Source organism: Topomyia yanbarensis, chromosome 3 (assembly GCF_030247195.1).
Source record: "Topomyia yanbarensis strain Yona2022 chromosome 3, ASM3024719v1, whole genome shotgun sequence".
In the NCBI taxonomy this organism is placed as follows: domain Eukaryota; kingdom Metazoa; phylum Arthropoda; class Insecta; order Diptera; family Culicidae; genus Topomyia; species Topomyia yanbarensis.
Window position 1 is genome coordinate 262,779,928 of NC_080672.1, and position 25,493 is coordinate 262,805,420.

A 25,493-nucleotide genomic window follows, 5' to 3' on the forward strand; every position below is an offset into this window, starting at 1 on the left:
ATCATTATGCCATTGTGTTTCTCAGATAGTTTTACACATTTAAGGCAAAAAATTGAAATTTTCTCGCTATATCTCAGTAACCAAGCAGAATATCAAAATTCTGAAAACGCCACCTTGTAGAGATTTTTTAGACAAGGTATGTGGCATATCTAACTCAGTTTACCCCAAAATGGCGTTTGTAATAAGATAGCACAACAGCGACGGTATCGTGAAAAAAGAAGGTTGCTTCTGGTCGCCATTTCGTTTTCCAACAAGACGGAGCCCCTGCTTACAATGCTAAGAAAACGCAGAAATAGTTTGCGGAACATATTAGTTTTGAAATTAGAAAAGTAGGTCCCCCAGCAGTTCCGGTATCAATCCTTTGAATTATTTCGTGCGGTGCGTCATCGAGTGAGATACCAATAGAACTGCTTACACCATACTTAGGTCGCTCAGAAACAAAACGAAGGTAGTGATAACATTTTTGGATTTAAGTATTGTAATAGGCACATGGCCTATTTCTAAAAGCTTTTGGCAATATTTATCAAAAAGGGGGTAAGTTTTTAATGCAGTGATTTTATGTAAAAAAAATAAATCCCAATATGTACATTCATTGCAAACGTAATCAACTGGTGTAGTTTTTTAAAATATGTTAATATTTAGCGCAAAAATTTGTCACGCACCCTTCAATGAGATATTACACCGCAAGCAAGAAAATTCGTTAATTTCGCTAAGCACACTTGCAGCTTCCGATCTTACCATTGCACACCTTTTTAGCCAAATTGATATCACTTTTATCTCATATACAAAGTTCAAAACCAACATGTGCCTAATAGGGTAACAAATTCCTTTGTAGCTTTAATAAGCATAATACTCTTATTACGCTTGTAAGTTCTATATTCCTGAAAGGATTGAATAACCATGGACATCAATTGGACCCGAAACCTCAGTGAACTGCGTGTCATGACCCTCAATGAGTATGTACTGCATACCAAAATGACCGGAGGATAACTGATTACGCTTGTAGATTTTAAAACACCACTTTAGATCTTGGAATAACTGGAACATGTGTAAATAGCTATACCTGCATTTAATGAACTAAAGTCCCGATAATGAGCACTTTTTTACGAATCAATTAACATTACCCCCGGTTTGGTTCATGAATGGAGATTCCAGTCTATTCACAATAAAATATGTTCTAGTTCTTTTCAAACCGAATCACATTGATGGCTGAATTCAGGCTCAAACTGGTACAGTTCCTTTCATATCTTCAACCAGCATAGGTCCTACAACATGGCCATCAGTCGCCAAAACCGAGATCTTCCGGAAATTGCTGTCTCTAATTGCCTCTCTTAGTCTTAATACAATTCAATTAAGGCGTCTTGAATAATTTGTATGCCTAGCATTAATTTATTAAATATTTTAAGAAATTTGAATTGTAGAACATTGAAATCAGTACCGTCAAAATAACGTAACTATGCTGTGTCAAATAAATTACCCAAAAAATTTTATTTAAATATTTCTGGTGAGGTAACAACATGTTGATGTTGCCTCATCTGAATAGCTAGAAAAAAAGCATTGTGAGCATTTTATGAAGCATTTTGTTTTATACGTTACCATTTGTGTAAGAAATAATGTCACAATAATCAAACAAAACAAATCATAAAATTGCTTGAATCAGCAAAACAGTTCCTGCAGTGAAAAAAGAATTATTCCAGGGTTAACTTCGCAACCAAGCGAAGAATCCTCCTCGGCGCAAATTGCTTTCATTCACATTCACACGTTTCGCTACGCTCATTTATTACCCTCACACCAGTTTAGATCTTGGTGAAATGAAAGAAAATTATAAATAATTGTTGATCGAAAACAGTACACATGCAAAACTGGCGCGACTGAGTGTACCATTCAGCATAGGCAGCGTAGCGGCTTCCAGCAGACAGTCTAGGCTCGGTAGGCGAACTTATCGCACGCGCACGCGGTTTTCAGTGTTCCGTTTGGGTACCATCATTCATTACAGGTTTAATTGAATAACTCCAACCAGTTCATCCAGTACTTCAAGTTAAGAAATTAGGTATGCACACAACTCTAAACCTATAGATTGCGTTACTACTGAGTGTCAATTACAGTGGGTGAGGTCACGTTGTTGTTGTTATCGGTATATTACTCAATTCCAAAATAATAATTCTACAATAGTAGCTACACACTTACTCTGTAGTTGTAGAGAATAACAGCAATAATCGTTATGTACATATGTATTGTTATTAGTGGCGTAAAAAGAGAAAAAGTGAAGAAGCAAAGCAATTGTCCATATTACATACGTATACATATATCACATAAAACAGTAATGGGTATTGCTATCGATTAAAGGTCAATTGCCAAAAATATTTTTTGCTTTTTAATCAGCAGAAAAAAAAACATTTTGTGTGAACTGGAGGCACATGCTGCTGTGGAAGTTTGTTTGCAAAGATACAAATTATGTATGACGATAATCCACGACAGCGTCGTTGGCTAGTATGTTACCTTGCGATGAGGCTGCTGTCAATGTAATTGATAGCGTGATTGAATGTGATTCTTGTTCAATTGTGACTAGTACCAGTACTTGGCATACTATATCATAAAATCGCAGATACTGCCGAAAAATTTTGTCGCTTTTGACAGATGAACAATAGTGTCTGTCAGAGGTGACTAATGTTTTCGGCATTCCGTTGCCAATTTTCCAGTCAATTTTATGGTAGTTTTCCACTGCACGAGTTACGTTCTAACCACTAGCGGCTCTAGGGGGAGCTCTTTGGCTGAAGGACAGTCAACGACGGACCAAATGTTTACCCAGTGACAAATTCTGGATATATTCCGGGAATGCAACCTACGGACTCACCATTCAGTAAAATAAAAAGAATTATGGGTGATAATACTTGAGAATGGTTTCCAGACAAAACTGATTAAGCTGATTCGTATGGCGCTGGATGGGATATAATCAAGCGATACGAAGAACTGATGTGCAAAGGAACGGAATCGTCATCACGTTCGCAAAACAGGGAAGAGGCATTCTCAAGTAACAATTGAAGTTTTATAGCATGCTACAAGTGCAATCTAAGTTTTATGAGTGGCTATAAAACTACCATAAAACCTCAATTAGTACTAGGGTTGTTACCTTTTAAACGGGAAGCTGCAAGAATCGGACTGACTATAAGCTCTGACAGGACAAAGTACATGGTAGCTGGTAGAGAACGTGGCAGGCGTGTGGGTTTGAGGTGGAAATCGATGGGGTACCGTACAACAAAATCATATATCTTAGAATACTAAATATGATAACGATGTTCGCCGCGAAGGAAAAACGGATAGCACTGCTGCGAATATGGTTTACGTAATCAGCTAAAATCCAGCAGCCTAAGGATGCGCGCAAAACTTGCTCAATTCAACTCGCTGATACTCCTTGTTGCGTTGTACTGCCATAAGGCATGGATGTTAAAGGAAGGGGGCTATCGAGTGCTCGGTTTGTTTGAGAGAAGCATTCTGCGTTCAATACAGTAGAAAATGGAGATGGCACGGACGCATGAACCACCAACGGATTCCGGAACGGATAGCACTGCTGTGAATATGGTTTACGTAATCAGCTAAAATCCAGCAGCCCAAGGATGCGCGCAAAACTTGCTCAATTCAACTCGCTGATACTCCTTGTTGCGTTGTACTGCCATAAGGCATGGATGTTAAAGGAAGCGGGCTATCGAGTGCTCGGTTTGTTTGAGAGAAGAATTCTGCGTTCAATACAGTAGAAAATGGAGATGGCACGGACGCATGAACCACCAACGGTACCAAGTATACAACCATGCTGGCATTGGAAGGCTGATACTACACGGCAGACTACAGTGAGCTGTGCTTGCAGTGTGGAATGACGAAAGGGAAACCAGTAAAAGTTATGATCAGCAGAGAACTTGGAAGCGGTCGTCGACTTCGGGGCAAGCCCCGCTCTCACTCTAAGCTGTGCACAATTGATGAAGATGCGCGTGTGGTGGGCGTCCATGGAGGTTGGGAACTGGCGGTCCAATATCGAGTAAAACTGTGTTAGGAACGCAATGGAACACTGTTACAAAAAATACATTTTTTTCAATATTCCTTGACCAAATACATCTTACCTATTGTTTTTAGATCAAATTAAGCTGATGATGATGATGATAATGTAGTGAGCCCACCATCAGTGCAAGGATTACGCCAGTGGCTACAGTTGCTTTAAATGAGCGACCGAATTTGCCCATGGTTCTGTAGGAGAACCATGGGCAAATTCGACCAGATCTGCAGATTTGCACCAGGTTGTTTTGAACTTAAGGAGGAAAAAATTTCAAATCGTGCTTTACTATGTTCAATTCGCAACTTTTCTTTTGCATCATTCATTCAAACAGCCGAGCCGCTCAATCATTTTCCAATTCATTTTCAATATTATTGACTCTGTGAATACCTCTCTACTGACTAGGGTTTTCAAGCAAAACTACTCTGAACATATTCCTTACTGTTCATGTAAGCTTGAAAACGCAAAACTTGTCAACATTTAACCTAAACTGGCCTCTACAGAGCAGATAATAAACTTTGGTTGGTGAATGAAACAGCATCAATTTGAAATGAAGACGTACGGTTTAGTTATGAATGATTAAGGGAAGCTTTGAATTTGAACCATGGTTTGGGTGGATTGAACTGAAAGTTGGCAAATGAAAATGAGAATTTGCATGACTGTCACGGACTGCCCGACACCTTAAGGGCAATCATTTTTGTAAAATTCTAAAGCTCCAAAAATTGTATATTTTGTGCATAATCCAGAACCATCTAGTTCTGACCAAGATTGAATTTTTTCAGCGTTTCAAAAAATTGGATTCATCAAAAATTATTGGTTGCCATAACATGGAGAAAAATTACATTTTGAAAACGCTGCGGGTAATACTATGTTCACACTACAGAGTTAAAACATGTTTTAATAATTAACAACAAGAAAAATGTCATCAAGACAGCGTTAAAACACGTTTTAGCTCGTAGTGTGAACGTAGTATAAGACCGACACCTCAAAGGGGTAAGAGCGATACCCTTTTTAACTTTCGTTTTGTTCAATTTTTTCAATAAAAATGTGCTGTGTATGTGTGAAAAACTGTAATCATGTGTATATAAGTATGTGTGATGCAAATGCATGCTTTCTAGAATTTCAATTGCTAGAATTGCTTCAAAAATCTGTGTAAACTTTCAAATTGATAAACGTTGGAAATCCGTGTTTCACTATTGCCATCTACGCAACTATTTGCTACACGTGTTTGACAGCTGCACTCTAGCTACATTGCATCGATCACTGTGCCACCTACAAACGTTTGCCAAACGTATTACAGACGCCTCATTTGTTCGGAACTTCAATGGCGTGTATTTACATACGTTTCGAATCAATCCCAATCTAAGGAGTAAGAACAGTTCAACAAGCAGAATATATTCGCTGTTACTAGGACTCATTCACCTAGAAGTGACGCATGCTTCGTAGTAAAATATCCGGTTCGTGTTATGATTTTTAGAATATTTGATCAACAATCCGACGGTCAATGAAAATTTTCCTTTAATATCATTTCGGAATCTCATATTAGATTTTACTCCTTCATTTCGTTTTTAATATAACTATGAATCACGTACAAATAAATTTTTAATTTTTATGGTCGGCTTGAGATAGGGTTGCCACCTCTGGAGAGGCTTTGACCCGGAGATTTTCACTGACTTGGTGGTGGATTTTGAGCGGAACTAGACAGAAATTGGAAACAAAATGATTGCTCGGCATTTTAGAGCACTTTAATCGCTTTTCATTACTACGATAAAGTAAAGCTGTAAATTTTTCGCGTTTGAGGACGTTTTGTCGGTTTAATCTGGTGTAGTATTTCGCTACCCCGACTAAGCGCCAAGAATGCAAAAGCACCAGCTACTCTCGCTGTGGAAGATAAGTCGAACGTGCATTGCTCTTCTTCATAACTAACGGGAAAACGAGAGCAAATGGGGCATGACAGCGGCATCACCTGAGAAGCACTATGTGGTGTCGGTTATTCATCACCAAATGTTGCAACAAAGGGGGCAAAACTCACCTCCTAAGCCAATAGTTAAGGGTCGCTGCAGGAGTAGCAACAATACCTGAAGAACTCGATTGATGTTGACCTAGTTAGTTGAATTAGAACAAATCTACCATACCTTAGTGCAGGTGGTGATAAGCACCTCTAACAGTGAAGCGATTTGGTAAATTTGCAGCAAAATAGCTTTTTTACATCATTTTGAGCGACTTAGTGGGATGCAACACTTCAATTGGGTAATGACCCAATAATAATATTCTTATATTATCTTTCTAAGTATAACAATATATATATATGTTCAACCTTTTAAAACATCAGAATGATTTTTAATTCACTTTCTAAAAACATGTAAATACGTCCTCGTTTGACACTATCGGTCTTCCTCGACAGTGAATTTAGCCACATAGGTCAGCATTTTTGACAGTTATCCCAGCAAAGGTATATGGATCAAGGTAGTTCAATGAAAGGTGTTCATTGTGGAAATTTAATTTTATAAAATAATTTGCATTTGTTATTTTGCATACAAAAAAAAAGTGAAAAAGAAGTTCGATTACGTATCTTTTACGTTAGCTTCATCGGAAAAAAAATCAAAAAAGGTTATGGTCTGTAGGCCGGCATCCACTGGGCACTACCATCCTGCAGTAGAAGCGAAATGCGAAGGTGCGAGGGGCATGGGCGCTATAACCCTACCGTAGATAGAACTGAATACGTAAGGTGACAAATAAACTGTCCTTCGACGAGACAGAAGGTTTGGTCAAACCCAGGAAGCCGCCCAGAAAACACCACGTTCGGAAAAATCAGGATGAATGGGCGGATCGGAACAATCGGTTTAAGACCACGTATTGAAAAAAGGAATACGATTGGTAACTTGGCACATCGAACTGCAAGTCACTTTGCTTCCCTGGGTTCGAACGAATCCTACACGATGAGCTGAAAACTCGCCACTTTAAAACCGTAGAATTGTAGGAACTTTGCTTGGCAGGAAAGAATGTGTGGAAAAGCGGGCATCGAGCAATTACATTCTACTAGAGCGGCGGCACAACAAACAAATTGGGAATCAGTTTTGTAGTGCTGGGCAAGATGCACCAACGCGTAATTTAGTAGCAGACGATCAGCGAAAGGATGTGTGTGTGGATCAAAGGCCTTTTCTACAACTACACCATCGTCAACGTGCACTGCCTTCCCGAAGCGAGACCCGAAAACGAGAAAGATGCATTTTACGTACATTTGGAGCCCGCGATAGAATGTGAAGTTCCCCATCAGCGACATGAACGCCACCCTTGAGAACACCTGATTAACAAACTGATAACCAAATCAACCACGTTCTAATGAACGGAAATTCCTTCACCGACATCACAAATGTTCGCACCTTCGGCAGTGCAGATATAGATTCGAAATCGCCTACAGGAAGATCGGGATACCGAGGCGATGGATCATCTGTGCAGGGTTACGAAAATTCTACGATCGGACGGTTGAGGACTGATAAAGCCGCTGGCAATGATAAACTGCCATATGAGCTGCTGAAGCACGAAGTCGTTGGTTAGAGCACTCCACTGGGTGGTTTTGAAGATCTGGAACACATTTTACCGGAGCTCGCTGGTAACTTCAGATTTTACCGGAGCTCGCCGGTAACGTCAATATTGTGCCACACAATATTGAGACGATGGTGGGGACGTACATGCGACTGACAGTTGAAGCAAAGCGAATTGAACTGGTCACAAATGCGTCACACATGGTACAGAAGAGTAAGAGGTTACGCATCCCACCGAGTATATCGATTGATGGCGATGATATCGAGTTGGTTGATGAGTTCGTGTATTTGGGCTCACTAATGACCGCCAATAATAACACCAACAGAGATATTTGGAAACGTAACCCCCAACCCCCCCCCCCCCCGGGCTACGCCACTGGCGAGATGCATTTTAAAGGAAATGAGTCAAGGAATCTTGAAAAAATAGTTTTTGATAACAGTGTTGCCAAATATACTATATTTCCGGCTTAAAACTTAAACTGCATTTATCTCACAATTCGTGTGTTTTTGTTTTGAAAAAGATTATGCCATTGTGTTTCTCAGATAGTGTTACACATAAAAACATGTTATACATCAAAATAGCTTGAGCTAATTCCCAGACACAGTCATTTGAAGCAAACAATTAAAAAATTCTCAGCACGTTTCTCGCTATATCTCAGTAACCAAGCAGAATGTTAACATTCTGAAAACGCCACTTTGTAGAGATTTTTTAGTCAAGTAATGTGGGGATATCGAACTCAATTCAACTCAAAATGGCGTTTTTCTTAAGATAGCACAACAGCGACGATATGGCATCAATGTGTATCGAAATTCCTAAAATAAACGTACTAATAACATTCTGTCATTATTGTATGATTAAAATTTGATATCTGGGAAAAGTCGAGGGGTGTCAGGCTTACCCAGGGTGACGGGCTTACCACCAGTTCCACTATATAGTTACCGTGATACGAGAACATACACTTAAATTAATAAATTTGAATGTGTTAATTTGTATTTATATATCAGAGTATTTATTAACTAAGATGGTTATGAAGATTCTCATGATGTATAACTAAGACAGATAAGTTAGTATTGCTTTCTACGTCTCAATTAGTGTCATCCAGTGTTTCGGTCTAATCCGACTCCTGTCTTTCTAAAGAATGAAACCCACGTTCGTTCGAAAAAGCTATGTGCATTAATGTGGTATATGGTACGTTATGTTATAAAAATACTTCATTCTTATCTTATTGTTACTAGAGGCCTTGATCGCGAGCTGCATGTAATTTATATACCGAACGTAAAAAGAGCTGTTGTAGTGATTCATTAGAATTATGTGTTGATCAGAAAACTTCGATGGTGATCTATCATAAAGCTTTCACCGCACACAGCAAAACCCGAAAGTTGCAACAAGAGATCACATTCGCAGAGATAAACTTCTGAGACTAATTTACCACCCCTAGGATCGGACAGTACGCGACCTCGCGTCGGTGTATGTACCTGAAAAAGCAGCGCAAAGTTTATACCACATTTTATGGCGATGATTTTTTTTACATAACACTCGTAGGAAAACTGTAGACTCAGCCACAACGTGGGCACAGCAAAAAGGCACAGCAGCAAGTGAAGTGTATTTACAGAAATTGTACATCGGATTACTCAATTCATTTTTACTGGTATTCATGACTCGTCTAGATTGAAGTGCGCGCCATATCGTATCGCCGCGTCATATGGGGGATCTCCTGCCAGCCCGGCTCGTACCGTAAAAGTGTGCATGTGATCACCACTCGGGCCTTGCTTGGGAGGACTGCTTGTATGCCGCGGGACAGAATTACGTTCAGTTGCGGTTGAGAATTTGTTCAGTGCGCATGTCCATATTTCACTCGGCTTCCGTTTAGTGTTTGTGTTGGCGAGTTCAGTGAATTGTTGTTTAGCTAAAGTAATCTGTTTAAGATCGATTGTGGTTAAAAGATAAAAGAATACGTACTAAAGCAAAGTTGTACCGTAGTTGACATTCACAGTGTAGAGCATTGTAGTGTTAGGTTTCAATAGCGGTTTTCATCAAAACGCTAGAATCGGAATATTTGTAACAAGTGTCGCTGCAGGTAAGCAAAATGTAGAAACGATAAAATAATAATAGAAAAAAGTCACTCCTATTTACGTAATGAAGTAATTGCAATTCGTATATACAAGCTCACTGTATTTACACGCAGCTCTCGGGGTAAAGCAAATTATTGCTGACCGACGCTGTTGTTGTACACAATTTCAGCTAATGTGAACCACTCCTGTTTATCTGGCCAATGAAGAAGAAAGCATCGAGATCACGACTCGTTGCCCCGTTATGAGTATGCGGCCGTGCTCGCATACATCATTGCACTGCACGTCTTGCATACATGACGCGCCGACAACTCGACATTCACTTTGTTTTGTTTATGCTTTGTCCGAGGATGATTAGGCACTCGCACGAGGTTATTCTTGCCGTTTGAGATTGTTGTAAATTTTATGTTGCCGTATTGAAATAAATATCGTAATAGTTTGGAGATGAGGGTGGCATACATAAGTTCGTAGATAAATATGTAAACAGCTTCGATGACCATCCTGCCTGTTTGCCGAATTAAGCTTATGGCTACCGTTTTGGGCTTTTATTTTTTTTTCTTTCATAATAAATATTTTGAAAGTAAATTTTAGTTAATTTGTACACATATAGTAGGTACATTGCATTTCCAAATCAATATATTAGGTGTTAAACGACAAGTGGCGTTTTTTCTTCTATTCATATTGTTTACATGAGTTGATTATTTGCTAATAGGATATAAATTTCTTACGCAGTTACGTTATTTTTGGAGCAGGATTTTTGAAAACCTACTGACAATTTTTTTAAAAAAATCCTAATTGTTATGGTTAAAGATTCTTAAAACTAACTTACGCATTACAAAGAGAGCTTGTGGTTAATAATTTCTTAATACGAAAACTGAAGGAGACTATAAGTCGTAGTCGAAATACTACTACAGGTCGGACTCGATTATCATGGGATTTCAAAAAAAAATTTCACCCCGGATAATCGAATCACTCGGATAATGGAGTCAAAAATTTTATGAATTTAAGCTTTATTCGCGAAGAAATTGGAGATAAAATGGTCAGGGTAATCTTTCCTTTTATGGTAAATATAAATGTACCTATTTTGGTCCTAGTCGATTTTTCAGAATTTCGAAGTGTGATTTGTATTTTCAGTTGGTTTTCATTTATTATTTGTATTGGTAACAAGTTAAGGGTATGTATTCGTCGTTTATGGCTATTTGTGCGAGAATTCTAAGGCAAACTTTTTTTATAAGGTGTGTCTTTGACAAAACAGGTCAAATTCGATTACCCGGGGTAAATGATTCAATTACTCGTATATTAGAAAAATAAAGTAAGTTCGGGGTCGTCTGTTTCTTGGCTCCAGTTTAATTTTCGTGTCATGGTGTCACATACCACAGCTAACGTTTCTAGTTAGACGAGGCCGCGTTGTGCCTCCACAAAGAGATCCTTGTCTTCGTCCTTGTAGCATCATTTAGTTGACCAATGTCGTACCCGATTGTCAGATGATCACTACGCATGTAGTCTTCGCAAACTCCCTCACTCATGTTTGTCACCAGCGAAGGGCTACCAAAGGTTACGTAGATGATTGGTTTCCTACCGCGAGAAGTACTGCTGGCGCCCTCTTTACACAGCCTGACATCCATTTTTGCGTGAGCTACCCAAGAATTGAAATCGCCTCCAGTGACTGCCGGGTCTCTTATCAGAATCTTGTTTACCATTTCTTGACCAACTTTTTTCTACCGCATATAGGGTTCCAAAACTATTTTTTCTTAGAACTGTTTGCATCATGAAACACGAAAAACCTGGTTTAATTAAGATAGGTGCTTCTTACGCAGTGCTAGAATATTTATCTTCCGATCTAGTCCAATTGCATGAAAAAGGTAGTTGAAGGCAATCTAAATTAGAAAGTTCTATCAGTTTTCAATAATATCGCCAGGCTACGAAAATCTCGCAATCCTCATCCATATGGGGATACCGTTAGGTACTACTTCAATACGGATTGTGCTCTTGCACTTTTTATTTTGTGTGAATCGTTAATTGTTTCTTCCATTGCTGCTTTCTTTTGCTTGCTGTCCAACCTTCACGGTATATCTGATTTACTCAGGTCTGCTACAAATATCGTCACGAACCGATATTTCGGCGATATTTCTCCCCACCGATGCCCATTTTCGCGAGCCATTTAGCCAGCAGCCACTCCGACGGACACATCATCTGCGGTAAAATTTCTTCAGACAACGATACCCCGATTACTATTACTAATACTCACAACTATTACTAATATCCAATCTTGTCGAAACGTTAACCAATCCAGGGAAGTCTTTTTTACAATGGAGAATACATTTACTTACTAGCCCAGTACACGTGCTATTAGTAGATGCCAAGCTACCACACGGGGTGTACTGGGGGTGTGTCGGGCTCTAATGGTGACGCAGCCATTAATACCGACTAAACTCCATTGGGCTCCGCCATTGCCCCCCCCCAGGGACTACCTCTCGGTATTACTTCTGGGGGGATGGCTGTACTTGATGTACTCATTCACACTCGCTCACGCGTTCATACGTCCTGTATGAGGCTTACTTGGGTGCTCTCTCTGTCACACCTTGATTCACTCTCTAACACTCCAGAGAGGTCTATCAACATGATTTTCCCCTTCCAGTCACCCTCGCATGGTTTCTTCCTTGGTTTTTTCAACGATTCGTCTCTAGAGTGACTGACCTTCAATGACATTTTATGTTTCAAAACGACTCGCAGTACATTTTTTCCTTAACAGGAAGTCCCCTTGCGCACGAGCCTGCGTTGTGTAAACCAAAAGCTATAGTCGTTCAGAACCGTGGTTGTTTATCAATAACATGGGCATGAAGGGGTTAAAGATGCCATTGAAATTCTGAGCAGGAATCAATTGTTGAAGAGGATAATGGAAGAAGAGCAATATTGTGTTAAAGTCCACTGGAACTCCAAGCAGGATATTCATCAGAATTTCCCACCGGATTTCATTTCATTTCTATCAGCATCTTGAATAAATCATAATTTTCAGCAGAATTCTATCTTGAGAAGGATTCCACCAGACCTTCTAGAAGATTTTTTCTAGAATCCTGCTTCAAAACTCAGAGAAAAAACCTGTTTTAATCCACCTAGCGGTGCAATAGGGCCTTTCTCAATCATGAACACGAGAATTGTTTCGTTATTTATATTCATTAAATTTGAAACGACATGACAACTATATACAAGAAAAGAAATCATTATTCGAGTTCTAACATTTTGTAAAACAAGAAACAGGTAATATTAAATTGATAAAAGGTGCGAAATTGGCAAAGTTCCAAAAAGTCGATTTTTATAAAAAAAAATTTTTTCGTGAAACATGAAAACTCGACGTTTCATGCATTTTAAAGATGTTTGGCATCAAAAATACGAATTCGATTTCTGAAATTTCATGGGGCCCCCCCTTGAAAAAATTTTGAGTTTCGGCTTATATGGAAATTTCATATGTTCAGTTCAGTCTATATTTCCGGAACCGTATAAGCGATCCGTGCGATATTTTATAGACATCTGTGGGGATATTATAGCTATCATTTTGGACTAAATTTGTGAAAATCGGCCCAACCATTTCTGAGAAACTGATATGAGTTTGCTAATTTTGAAAGATGGCCGCTTTTCCCGGGCACTTCAGGTACCGTCTATGATGGTCAATGTAGTCAACGAATGTTTGTTTGGCCATCGATTATCTAGAACTGCAAATTTAAGTTGTTTGAGAGACATTTTAGCGAAATTTTTACCCTTTTTTGCTGTCATCGGAGTATCGGTTTGAATCATAATTTGCTATGTGATCGCACGCCACAACCCGTAATTCCGGAACCGGAAATCGGATCGGGATAAAATTTAATAGCGATTTACGGGGACGCAACATATTTCATTTGAGACTAAGTTTGGTTGATTCGGTCTAGCCATCTCCGAGGAACCGATGTGACTGTTATTCTGAATTTGGATGCCTCCGCCGGGGCTTCCGGAACCGATGACGGTGGCCAATGTGGCCAAATAGACTTTGAATGGATGTTAGTGACCTAATACTACAAATCGAAGCAGTTGTGGTCATATTGTGGAAAAATTTTCACCATTATACATTCATTGCAGAGTTAATTAAAATCGACATTTTCTATGTGATCATACTCATCACCCTGTAATTCCGGAACCGGAAGTCGGATCCATTAGAAATTCAATAGCAGCCTATGGGAACGTTGCACCTTTCATTTGGGACTAAGTTTGTGAAAATCGGTTCAGCCATTTCTGAGAAAAGTTAGTGAGATTGTGTTCGCTTACACACACAGACGCACATACACACACATACAGACACACGAAGACATTTGCCGAACTTGACGAGCTGAATCGAATGGTATATGTCACTCGGCCCTCCGGGCCTCCGTTAAACATTCGGTTTTCAGACCAATATCTTTCTATTGCGAAAGGCAAAACCGTACAAATACGTATAAAGATTCAATCGAAATTCTGAATCCTGAGAATCACGTCATCATTATCCTCACAAACTGACCTAGCTTAGTGGCATTTTATGCGTCAAAAAGGCTTGAAGAAAGCGATATGTGTATTACCAGAAAAATGTACTTTTAATTTAAAGTTAAAAAGTTGCATATTTGGCAACACCACCGTTAAAAACTAGCATTTTTCTAGATTCATTAAACAAACACTTCGAAAATCATCTCGCTGATTGATTCTAGTGCAAACAGTACCAGAGATATAATACGAAGAAAAACTATTTTTTTAAACAATTTGTTAAAGTTAGGAGTGTGCCTTTGGATCGAGGGGAGGTTCAAGCGACACAATAATTTAGGTTATTATATATTAGTACTAGATGAACAATTTCTTCCAAACTGGTTCTAATTCGTGATGGTCGATTCAAAATTTTTGTTTTGTTTGACCATTGCGCGGAATAACCCATATATTATCTATTTTTGAGGTATCCCAAAATTTGAGACGAGGTTAATCCTAGACCCCCCAAAAAAGTTCTATTGACTGCAATAATCGAATTAGCATTGGATTTTCCTTTTCTTTCAAGTTCACGCAGGGAAGTCAATTCTTTTGAGCTCTGGTTTTATGTGTATTAATTCATATAGGAACAATGCATATATTTAGAATCTTTTATTTAATCTCAGTTTAGCAAACACTTGGACCAATTATTAGCCTTGGGTATTTATGGAACTAATTTGTAAACTGTTATCATTCTGATTCAATTTGTTAACCAATTGTTAAAAAATTCATGAAATACTGCATTTTACGATCAATATTCGATTGTCATTTATTTAGATCTATCTAAAAAACGAAATATCTTTCGTTATTTACTATCTTTAATGGAAGATAATTCGTGATAATATGCTATTGATTTATATGAACCAATTAAATGGTTCCACTTATTCTCATAACGATATGTAAAAAGAAAAATATCAAAACCACTTAAACTGTCATAATAAACGAATAAAACGCATAACGGTTTCCAAATTTCGAAAATTGTTGACTAATCCTAAAAAAATGATCCAGTTTGTTTGCATAGAAAATAAGTTATACTGAAAAAATATGGTTAAAGTGCATTTACACACTGTAATGCAAAAAGTTAAGGTACTTTATTCAAAGGTTTTCTAAGTATTTCTTTTGATCCCGCTATGTATTATATATGTATCGATAGGGCATATATTGCCTAACAAAAATAAAAACTGCTAAGTTTACTACCTGTTACTCTGAAACCCGTAGCCCATTAAAGTTAGAGTAAAAAAATAAAAGCCGTCATGAATTCTTAAAACAAAGAGATAGCGAGTTGGAATGTTCTGCCAAAATATGTATTTTTAAAGCATCTACAACTTTTCCAAACATTGCAAAAATGCCAAGAATCAAATAAAAAAGTTGTTGCAAAAAAACTCTTTTTAAGGGGGTTTGTCGACATGTACACTTTATAACTTTTTCTCTTGAGAGATAGACATGTCGAATTTCCAACAAATTTTCTCGAAAAAAGTTCCCCTACAAACTCTCTATAGACACATTATTAGTTCTTACGTTCAATGTCGTGCTAATTATTCCAATATTCCGATTAATGTAGAATCATTTCACTACTTCATAAGGAATAACATGGTATATGGGATCTATAAAAAATACTCTAGGAGATATATCCATACGAAGTTTGATAAACAATTACATGATATAACGCAAATTCATGAATTACGAAATATTTACTATGGGGAAAGAATTTTTTACTTCCAACTTTTAAAATTACCTGACGGGATCGACACAAGTGTAATATTGAAAAGAAAATTTTGAACCAAATAGAACACGTTATTGATAATTGTAAAATCTCGTGCTTGGTCAAGTCTCCCCATGTTCCCCTACACACTTGAAATAAATAAAACTTAATAGCACAAATAAAACAAATACACTACATAAAATTAAGTAAAAAAATGAAATTATAAAAAACAGATAAAATTTAATGAAATGAAGTAAATAAAATAGAAAAAATTAAATAAATAATAGTTTTGATTTTTTTATAAATTCGCTAAAATTGAAAAAATATAAGAAACATTAAAGCTGAATGCACACACCAAAAAAATCTGAATTTTATCGTTGACGTAATTGCAAACATGACACAATTCAACAACTAGTAATTCACGAAATGACGAAACATTACCGTGTTCCGTTTAATTTTATATGCTACATATACCTTACATGCGGAATGACATAAAATTACACTTCCTACCATTCAGAACAAACGCTGTATGTGGAGTAATTTTACATGATTTACGAAATTAAACCTCATGGAAAATTAAAATCAACCGTAAAACTAAGTCATTTTTGATGCTCGTATATGTCATGGTCAGGAGACGTAAATTTACACTATTTTTTCTAGGTGTGCATAATTAAATCAGTTACATTTCCGAAGAAAATAATCTCAAACATAAGTTTGATGGTTGAAGTCTGTGAAATTATTAAAATCGATTTTTGGATCGCCATTATCACCTTTGGATGAAATGAAACCGTATTTTATAGGGTAAACTAGAGATGGGCCATTCGTTCGCGAACGGTTCAATTGAACTGGTTCTTCGAAGAGAATGAGCGAACGGAAGTTCTTTTTAAAAGAACGGTAGTTCTCAATTCTCTTCAAAGCGAATGAACTGAACCTGACCTAAAGCCGTTTGGCGAATTTCTCGGACCGATTTTTAGGCGAGCGAATGAAAATGAACCGACTTGCCGTCCCACAAACCGCTCTCTGTGCTCTCCCAGAATGGAACCGGCGAAGAACGACTCATCACATTCTCTATTTCTCTAGTTATACATCATGAAGAAATCGCTACCTTTGATGAACTTGTTAAGCATACAGGGGTATAATAGTTTGGGCAGCATCTGTTTGGTTCCTCTCCAAGAATCGAATGTTTTGAGATACAAGTAAATTATCAACTGAACGGAAGAACGGTTCATCTGAACTAGTTCTTTTTACAGAACTGTTCAGTCGGGAATGGTTCTTCGAAGTGAACTGTTTCGCCCATCTCTAGGGTAAACACACACCAAAAAAATATGAATTTTATCGTTGACGTAATTGCAAGCATGACATAATTTAGTAAACCGTAATTCACGAAATGCCAAAATATAACCGCCCTTCGTTTAATTTTACATGAAACATACGCTTTACATGCGCAATGACATAAAATTACACGTACTGCCATTCAGAACAATCGCCATATGTGGCGTAAAATTACATGATCAGCGAAATTCAACGTCAAATAAAATTAAAATGAAACGTAAAAGTAAGTCATTTTTGATGCTCGTATATGTCAGGGTCAGGAGACGTAAATTTACACGATTTTTTCTAGGTGTGCAGGACTAATACGCCCCCCCCCCTTAAGAAAAAATAGCTATATTTCACCATTCGACGTTATGATCTTCTCACTAACTACTCCAATTTATTGTTATATTAGTTAGAAATTAGTATCCGTTTCATTTTTTATTAAAAACATCCTGATACAAGTACTATTAAACATTTTTCAAAGATGCCCAAATTCTAGTTTTTTCTTTCACCCAGGGCAAAATGCCCCCGGTAAAAGTGTAATATGCCCCACAACAAGAGGACGGTAGGCCCCACAGCAATCGGTGAGTATGCCCCACAACAATGGGTGGGGCATTTTGGGCGATGATGAGCTATTGTGAATACATGAATAATTCTACACACACACGCACATAGTTTTAAGCCAAGCTAAAAACTAAGACAGTAAATATAATATTCTAGTAAGCTACTTGAAAAAGTTCCATCGAATCCGACTGTTTCTAATTGGTTGTAATGCTATTGGAACAAGTGGAAGCTTACATAAAAGTAGTTCTTTTGAAACTTTTGTGTATATTGTTTTTTTGCAACATATTAAAAATACCAAACTAACTTAGTACGTTGATTTCATGAAAGGATACTGTTATCAGTCATTTTTATTTTTTAGTTAATTCAGGAATCCTGGGAATTGAAGAGGGGCGTTTAGCCCCGGTGGGGCGTATTATACCCTTTTACCCTATCAGCAACAAATTGAAATCTTATTTTGAACTCAGTTTTTTTTTTTCAAATGTGGCATCAAATTTTGATCCCATTTTGCTATAATTACATGCTTTGCAAACTTTAGAATATTTTTGTTTTGTTTATTTTTCTTTACCAAAATATCAAACTGAATATATATTTTGTTATAAATAAGAAATTTCAACATCTCAAATAGTTTTCACACTATTAACAGAAATAGTTTATTGTCTTTGCGCAATTATGGATAACCATTACCTGTAATAACACAACGTCATATATAGTTTTCAATTTGATGAGACTTTATTTTACGAGTATCATCATTTTGATAAAGTTGGAAAAGTCGGAATAAACAATTCATAATCAACATTTTTAATTAAAAAAATAGAGAGAAAACACATCTTCATCATCGATTTACCTATAAATCATCTACATATATTCACAATGTTAATTTCACTCTAACAGAACGTTTTTTGTCTGGTTTATTTAAAACAAGATGATTGAAGTACATTCCATTGAAAATGCACTTTACAAAATAAACTGTTGAAACATTTTTTCGGTGAGTCGGATTACTTTGTACAATTCAAGATTGAATTTGTCTTATTATAATGTACTTGAATAGAAGTGTAGTAGCTAAGCAATATGTTTAAACGTATTTCTTGCCTTGTATTATATAAAGTTATTAACCTATAAATGTTTTCTCATAAAACTATTAAATTCAATATCATCAATTTCCAAAATTCAATTTTGTATCCTTTGAGCGCTACGTCCTTGTTTTTTAATAAGAGCAAATTTTTGCATTATAAATATTCCTTTTTAAGGAACGTTGTTGTTAGTGAGACATGTACCTGCTGTGAAGTAATGTTTAGTAGAATAAAAGCTTTATTATAAGATTTATAAGAACCACGAAAACCGATATGATCTCCGGAAATTGAATTTCTTTATAATACTCTTCATTGTGATGTGAGTAACCATTGAACCCAATTGAGGGCAAATCCTTCTTATTCGTTGATTACTCATCCTCTAGATCTGACGAATTTACAAAATTGTTACTTTACGTGAGCGCATGACTGTATAACTCTCGATATACAGTGTTTCAATAGAAAAAAAAGTATTAACAACCTTATTAATTCATGTATCATCGTGTTTTTTACAGGAAATCACGACACCACAATGAGTTACGCAGATGTAAGTATGAAACATGATATGCCAGTAATCACCAACACTTTTTCTTGACAATTGTTTGCGTCTGTTTGAAATCTAGGTGGTACAACAACTTCACACGACCTTCGCAAGTGGAAAGACGCGAAATGTGGAATTCAGGTACGTGTATTTGTTTGTATGCCATCATCAAATTAAAGTCATATCAAAGTCCGTAATTCAAGGTTTCCTTATGCCATCTTCTCCTTTTTTACAATCACCCTGATTCGTTTTCGTAGTGTATAACCGATGGAGTTGAAACTCTAAATTACCTTATTTCAGTATTTTTGTCAAGTTTGTTATAGCTTAAATGATATGTGCATTTGAACTAGTCTGTTTTGCGGTACAATTAACATAAAGCTATTCAAATTCGACTTTACCCTTCACTTCAATATACTCACATGCGCGTTGTATTTTTTCGAACTGACCCCAGTGCTACTTGCAATCATTAAGTATGCCGTGTTGCCGTGCATTAATTTGAATGTTTTTTTATTCGCCCGGTCTCAGAGAGAAACAGCTTAAAAATCTGTTGCGTATGTACGAGGAAAACTCTGCTGAGATGGTCAGAGTGCTAGCAGCTGATTTGAGAAAGCACAAGCAGGAAGCTCACGTACTGGAAATTGATTTTCTCATCAACGATATTCGTAATACAATTTACAACTTTCGAGAATGGGTCAAACCGGAAAAACCGGAGAAAACCATGGTCAACATCATGGACGGGGTGTACATCTATAAGGATCCCTACGGAGTAGTTTTGGTCATTGGTGCCTGGAACTATCCGTTGCAGTTGACCTTGGTCCCCGTGGCAGCAGCTATCGCGGCAGGAAATTGTGTACTTATTAAACCGAGCGAAGTGGCCGGAGCAACGTCCAAATTTATTGCTGAAACAATCCCAAAGTATCTGGACTCGGTAAGTAGTAGCGTGATATCTTTTATCGTTTCAAGAGTTTCGCTCGTTTGGCTTGAATGGGTTCCGGTATGCGTGCGCTGCGCGCTGTGAGATCTCGCCGTTCTTCCCATGCTGGGAAATCACTCACCACGGAAGTGCGGTTTCGGTGAAGGTGAACGTCATACGAAACAAATGAGCATAAACGCATTTAACCGGTAATCAGACGTGGTTTCTTTCACATTCGTTTATTGAACAGGGGATTACGCAAAAAAGACATTGTTCTGGAGGCGTTTTAAAGAATAAAATGAAAGGTCGGTGCTATGTAATGCTTCGGTATACCAGTTCGGTTCCATAGAAATAAAATAAATCACAGGCCTCTCTTTTATTGCGCTGACGATTTAAACGCATTGTATTTCAAAATAATGCATTTGCAATGTATAAGTGGATAATTTCAATAAACCTATTTAATTCTCCCTTATTGTATGATATTGCTTTTCTTATATTTTAATAATGATTCGTTACTTGAAATACAATCGATGAATTACGAAATCTTAGTTTCTAAAAATAAAATAAAATTATACAAATAATTGCTGAAATTTCGATGCCATCGCATTCCAATGATTTTCTAAAAAACTAATAAATAATATAATAATAACCTATTAGCTGTGTTGTTCATAGCTACAGCTACTGAGACGTTAAACGACCTGTCACAAGTTGTTGACTATTGTGCAATGTCAGCAAGCATCGGATTTCTCACTTACACAAGAAGAACATCCAGTTCATCTTTTTTCTAATCAAAATAAGTCGTACAATTTCAAATCTCGTGTAATTTGTGTTGAGGGAATTATTTTTCGTATCAATATAGCTATACATAACCAGATTCTTTCTAAGATGACGTACTTGTCACTCATATCTCAATGGAGCATACTATTGTTTTTGTGGCAATAAACAAAAGTGTCGAAATGTCTGCCTCGTAAATAAGGAAGAAAAAAATACTGATGATCCGAATAAGTTTTATAACCTGTGTGATCGTCGTTATTGCAGAGACATACCCCGATCAGCTCACTTTGCCGTGAAATAAAGAAATATACTTTATAAAATACCTAGAAAGTGCTATTTTGATATGATAAATTCTATAAAGAAAAATGTGGAGATGCTAACTCAACGAATCAGTTCTTAAACGTTGCAATATATTTCTGAAGCAATGTACTTCCAACCAGGTTTATTTCAACAGCTAATGGAAAATAATACTTCGAAAGAAGTTTCGATTGTTCAGTCAATCTCCAAATAAAACAGTCAAAATAATATAAACAACATGCTCTAAGTGATCGCGCAGTCTTTTCCGTGCATAAATAGAGAAACGAAAGGGAATGCTAATTCTTGCAAGCCGGCAAAATCGTTTAGAAGCTTATGAAATCGTTCGAATCACCACACAGTGCGTGGTAGATTGCCTAACGATAAAAAGCTTGTTGGAATTCTTTCGAGTTTCGCATGACTAGTTCAGAACTCGTTTCTATCGCAACTTCCCTTTTATGTTTCTCTAGTAAAAATCATGCTAAGTACGAACCACATGCCGAGTAAACCCCGCTCCGCTCCGTATACCAAGTAACCTATTCGAGCCGTAAATCTTGCAGCAATTAGTTGCATAATAACGTACGTCTGGCAATTACGCTTACAAGCTCGTGAGCTAGTGATAATGAGTGCATTTTTTCATTCACTTTCTATTGACAGGAGTGCTACAGGGTAGTAGAAGGCGGCGCCAAGGAAACTTCGGAGATGTTGAAGCAAAAATTCGATTACGTTTTCTACACCGGTTCCGGTCGCGTGGGAAAAATTGTGCATCAGGCTTGCAATGAAAATCTAACGCCTTGTACGCTGGAACTGGGTGGCAAAAGTCCTTGCTATATCGATAGTACGGCGGACATTCCGATCGCCACGAAACGGATTCTATGGGGCAAATTCATCAACGCCGGACAGACGTGTATAGCACCAGATTATTTACTCTGTTCGAAGCAGGTACAGCAGCAATTCCTGGCGGAAGCAAAGAAAATTTTAGCGGAATGGTACGGCAGCAATCCGAAGGATAGTCCCGATTTGTGCCGTATCATCAACCAACAACATTTCCAGTAAATAAAGTGTAGGATGCACACACACCCAGTGTTTAAACCGTTTTCTTTTTTTTATCCACAGACGACTCAGTGCCATGATTAAGGGAGCCAATGTTGCAATTGGCGGGGAAACAGACTCACAGGAGAAATACATTGCTCCTACGATTCTCGTCGACGTCAGTCCGAATGACCCCGTGATGCAGGATGAAATCTTTGGACCGATTTTGCCGATTATCAACGTCGAAAATGCCTACGATGCCATTCATTTCATCAACTCGAGGTAATTGTCTGAGAGTCCATTGTATTGAATGTTTCGTGAATTGCACTTATTCATTGACTATTCATTCGCGATGTATGTGTGCTATCGTTAACCATTATATTTGTTTTGTTCATTCGTTTCATTTATGTTTTTGTTTTGCCCCTGGTATCACCTGATCAGATCACCTGCCCTTGTCATGTACATCTTCACGCAAGACAAAAAAATGCAAGATCTTTTCATTCATGGCACGAGATCGGGCAGTATGTGTCTCAATGATACTATTATGCAGTACGCCGGTAAGAAGTTCAGATATATCATGCTGACAAATTGGTTCAGGTTATGTAAACAGTACACTGCACCTTCGTTGATCTCTAATTAAACAGTTTGTTATTACTTACCAGGGATGTTCGGATAGGATTGTAGGTTAACTAGAAAATTTTAGCAAATCCTAGGATAATCAAGGGTTATGGTTTATTTCATGTGGTGCTGGGAATTTCGAAAACCGGGAACAGATTATATTATTTAGTGTTTATCTTTTCAGTAAACTTGCGTTCATTGTTGGATGTGCTTATTATATGTTCCATTATGCTTAGTACATATGGTGATTGTCTCAATTTTTTCTAAAAATCTTAACTCTCTTCCTTCTAACTACGCTAGAGAAAAGCCTTTAGCGCTGTACATCTTTAGTGCGAATAAAAAAGACCAACGAACGTTGATCAACGGCACTTCGTGTGGTGGGATTTGTATCAACGACACTATGATGCACGCGGCAGGTTAGCTGTTTACGCACATTTGCATGATAGAATATTATTCATGAAGATGAAACGGGCGTAGCTGCTGCATTAGTGACACTTGAGTATGATAGCTCCAAAACTACAGTTACGTCTTTTTCACCTTCGTGACTACAAATCGTGTTATTTGTTCCGAACATTCAAATTCTACAGTGCTGCCAGCCGATTTTGTAGAAAGTTTGAATAGTACTAATAAACAGGTATTCAACTGCACACTGAAAAAATAATGGTAAAAGTACGAGTTTTTCGCTTCAAAAAAAAAAACTGACGCATAGGGGATCGTTTGAAAGTATATTGATTCAGGTTAAAATAAAAAAGTAATGAATAATGTGGATGAGGATGTTTTCTTAACCAAAAAATTATTTATCTGGGGACTGCCTAGAAAAATGTATTGAAAAAGCATGTTTTTTTGACCAAAAAATTATTTATCTGGGGACTGCCTAGAACAATATATTGAAAAAGCAAAAGTATGCAGTGAAAACAATACAAATTGATAGTTTAAAAACATTTTTAATTTTTTGAGTCTTTAATAACCCGAAATGTTGAATTGGATAAGTCATCGAAACTTTTTAATCATTCGACACATCCAAGTCAGAATCACAATGGGCACATCGTCGCTGTTGTGCTATCTTATGACAAACGCCATTTTGGGGTAAACTGAGTTAGATATGCCACATTACTTGTTTGAAAAATCTCTACAAAGTGGCGTTTTCAGAATTTTGAAATTCTACTTGGTTACTTAGATATAGCTAGAAACATGATAAGAAATTGTGAGTTTTTTGCTTCAAATCACTATATCTAGGAATTGGCTCAAGTTATATTGAAGTTTTAGACGGTTTTATGTGTGAAAATGTCTGAGGAACACAATGGCATAAACATTTTCCAAAGAAAATTATACGAGTTGTGAGAAAAACACAGTTTTAGTTTTGAACTGGAAATAAAATATATTTGGCATCACTGTAATTAAGAATAACCATTTTTTCTAGATTCCCTGACTAATTTCCTTTAAAATGCATTTCACCGAATGTTTATAGACCATATGAACCCAAAGATATGAATAAAAGTTAAAAAGTGATGATTTTTTTCTATAGAAAATTTTCCATGCACGATTATGACACGTCATACAAATTTTGTCATCAATACACGCCTATGACACGTGTGAGTGCGACTTTTGTTTACATTCATAGTAAAAACTCGCAACATAGTCAACCGATCTTCGTAATATTTGAGAGATTAGTGCAGAACAGATAGAAGCATCAATTGTCTTCTTTGGATTGTTTATACCATTTATAGGTTTCAAGATATTCAATCTCAAACTTTAAAAATCGTTTTTCTCGAAATGTGCTAAATGGCGCTTGTCAACAGTTTTTTCGGCATTTAATTAGCAAGGGACTGGAAGGTGAAGTATATTTTTCAATATTTAGAGCCATAGTACTCAAGGGAGAGCAAGGTGTTGAAAGGAGAGCTCTAAGCTTGCATATATGATCCTTCCACGCTTTTCTAAACTTTCTCCTTTCAACACCTTGCTCTCCCTTGAGTACTATGGCTCTAAATATTGAAAAATATACTTCACCTTCCAGTCCCTTGCTAATTAAATGCCGAAAAAACTGTTGACAAATTAACTCAATAGGTCGTTAACAAAAATGGTTAACAAAAAAATGGTAAAAATAGAACTTACCGTGATGGGGATTCATCGTTGCAGCGTTGGGTGAAAGCTGCCGACACCGTGCAAATCAGCAACACATGTGACCATATTGTCACACACGCTGAGACAGTCACAATAGTCGATAAAATAAAATCACTCAGGCAGGCAATTGGTGAGGGAACAAACAAAACTGGCTCATTCAATGAGTTTCAACGTCGCAAATGCTTAGTGTGGAAGTTTACCGTGACTTAACTTTTTGTCGGTTCCGACAGCATGAAGTAACAAGTTACTTTACGCTTGTTCGGACATGCCGTAGACTCAGGTGATTCGCATTTCTAATGCCAAAAGACCTTGACCACTACGGTAGCAGACAAAGGGTTAAGTCGCCGGTGAGCTCTAAGCTTGCATATATGATCCTTC

The 25,493-nt window shown here is 37.3% G+C and overlaps 1 protein-coding gene across 6 annotated transcripts in view; it reads left to right on the forward strand.

The window, feature by feature from the left end:
• The window catches only part of LOC131689443 (aldehyde dehydrogenase, dimeric NADP-preferring-like), a 57,787-nt gene that overhangs the window by 20,979 nt on the left and 11,315 nt on the right, over nt 1-25,493 (forward strand). For 2 of the 6 annotated variants that reach the window (XM_058974529.1, XM_058974533.1), the window contains exons 3-7: nt 19,338-19,369; nt 19,446-19,504; nt 19,889-20,291; nt 22,002-22,396; nt 22,461-22,658. In XM_058974529.1, the coding sequence (XP_058830512.1) occupies nt 19,338-19,369; nt 19,446-19,504; nt 19,889-20,291; nt 22,002-22,396; nt 22,461-22,658 (1,087 nt within the window). Of the gene's footprint in view, nt 1-1,909; nt 2,051-9,458; nt 9,666-19,337; nt 19,370-19,445; nt 19,505-19,888; nt 20,292-22,001; nt 22,397-22,460; nt 22,659-22,817; nt 22,934-23,294; nt 23,411-25,493 lie in introns of those variants that run through there. The other 4 variants (XM_058974532.1, XM_058974530.1, XM_058974534.1 and 1 more) reach the window with 4 other exon arrangements.